The sequence below is a fragment of the Gavialis gangeticus genome, unplaced genomic scaffold (genome assembly GCF_001723915.1).
Source record: "Gavialis gangeticus isolate Ggan-Ray unplaced genomic scaffold, GavGan_comp1, whole genome shotgun sequence".
Taxonomy (NCBI): domain Eukaryota; kingdom Metazoa; phylum Chordata; order Crocodylia; family Gavialidae; genus Gavialis; species Gavialis gangeticus.
Window position 1 is genome coordinate 1,062,170 of NW_017729033.1, and position 1,139 is coordinate 1,063,308.

At 71.2% G+C, this 1,139-nt stretch overlaps 1 protein-coding gene across 1 annotated transcript in view; it reads right to left on the reverse strand.

Annotated features, from left to right (window-relative positions):
• The window catches only part of LOC109304093 (cytochrome P450 26B1), a 26,717-nt gene extending 26,328 nt beyond the window's left edge, over nt 1-389 (reverse strand). The window contains exon 1 of the mRNA XM_019526597.1: nt 139-389. Coding sequence (XP_019382142.1) covers nt 139-249 — 111 coding nt within the window. The 5' untranslated portion in view covers nt 250-389. The remainder of the gene's footprint in view (nt 1-138) is intronic.
• Between the last annotated feature and the right edge of the window lie 750 nt (nt 390-1,139).

Here is a 1,139-nt window from a genome sequence, read left to right on the forward strand (position 1 = left end):
TGGCGCGTGGAACGGCAGCGCGGCGCGTGGAACGCTCGGGCCGCCGTTCGCGGACCCAACGCTCGGCGCCGCCGCGCTCCAGCGACGGAACGGGGAGACTCTGGGGCGCGCGGCCGCGGGGGGCGGGGAGGCACTTACCTTCCTCTTGTGCCGGTGGATGTCCCCGATGGAGTTGGCCACGGTGTTGGGCCCCAGCAGCATGCGGGTGCTGCGGGGCCACTCCGTGCTGACCAGGTGGTGCTCGCCCATCAGGATCTTGCGCACGTTCTCCGCCCCGGTGACCCGGATCAGGGGCCGGCCCAGCAAGTGCGTCTTAAAGACGTTGCCGTACTTCTCCCTCCGCGAGGACTGGAAGCAGGAGCCCTAGGGCGAGAGGCGCACAAGGTGACCCTGGAGGCCGGCACCCCTGCAACCCCCCCCCAGGTTGGCCCGCCCCTTTGCCTGCCAAGCCGGAGGGCGACTAGCCGGGCAGTGCTTCCAGCTGGCAGCCCCCCTGCCACGGCCGGCCCTGGAGCTGAGCAAGGGGGGAGGGAGGCACAAGTGCCCGCTGTGCTGGAGCCGCGTCACCCAGGTGGGAAAGCCACCAAGGCCCCCAAGCTGGCAGTGGGGGAAGGGCCCTGCCTTACCGGAGCATGGAGCCGGGGCTCGTCAAGCCACCCCAGCTGCACGCAGTTGGGGGGCGGGGGCGGGGTCTGGCTGTTGCGTTAGCCGGGGGCCCCGCTCCACGCAACGCAAACCGCGCAATAAACGCGGAGGGTGCAAAGGTCTCGGCCGCGGTGAAGCGGCGACTGGCCCAGGAGAGCTCAGCCCGGCCGCACCTGCCACGCAGGGACCAGCCCGCAAGGGCAAGAGCCCCGCAGCGCTGCAGTTAGTGCTGGAGAAGGTCTGGCCGCTGCAGAGCTGGTTTCTGCCCAACCCGGGCTGGAGCAGAGCCCCCGGGGCACGGGGGGGGCGTTAGGTGCCCAGCCCAGGGGCACTCCCGGGGCTGGCCCCTGCACAGGTCAGCCCCGTGGTCCACGGGGGGGGAAGAACTGCCCCCCAGGCTGGGCTGGGATGAGGGTGCAGCTACCCCGGGTTAATTCTGCCCCCATCCGCACCCACGTCAACCCTTCTCCTCTCCCTCCAGCCCAAGAGCCCTG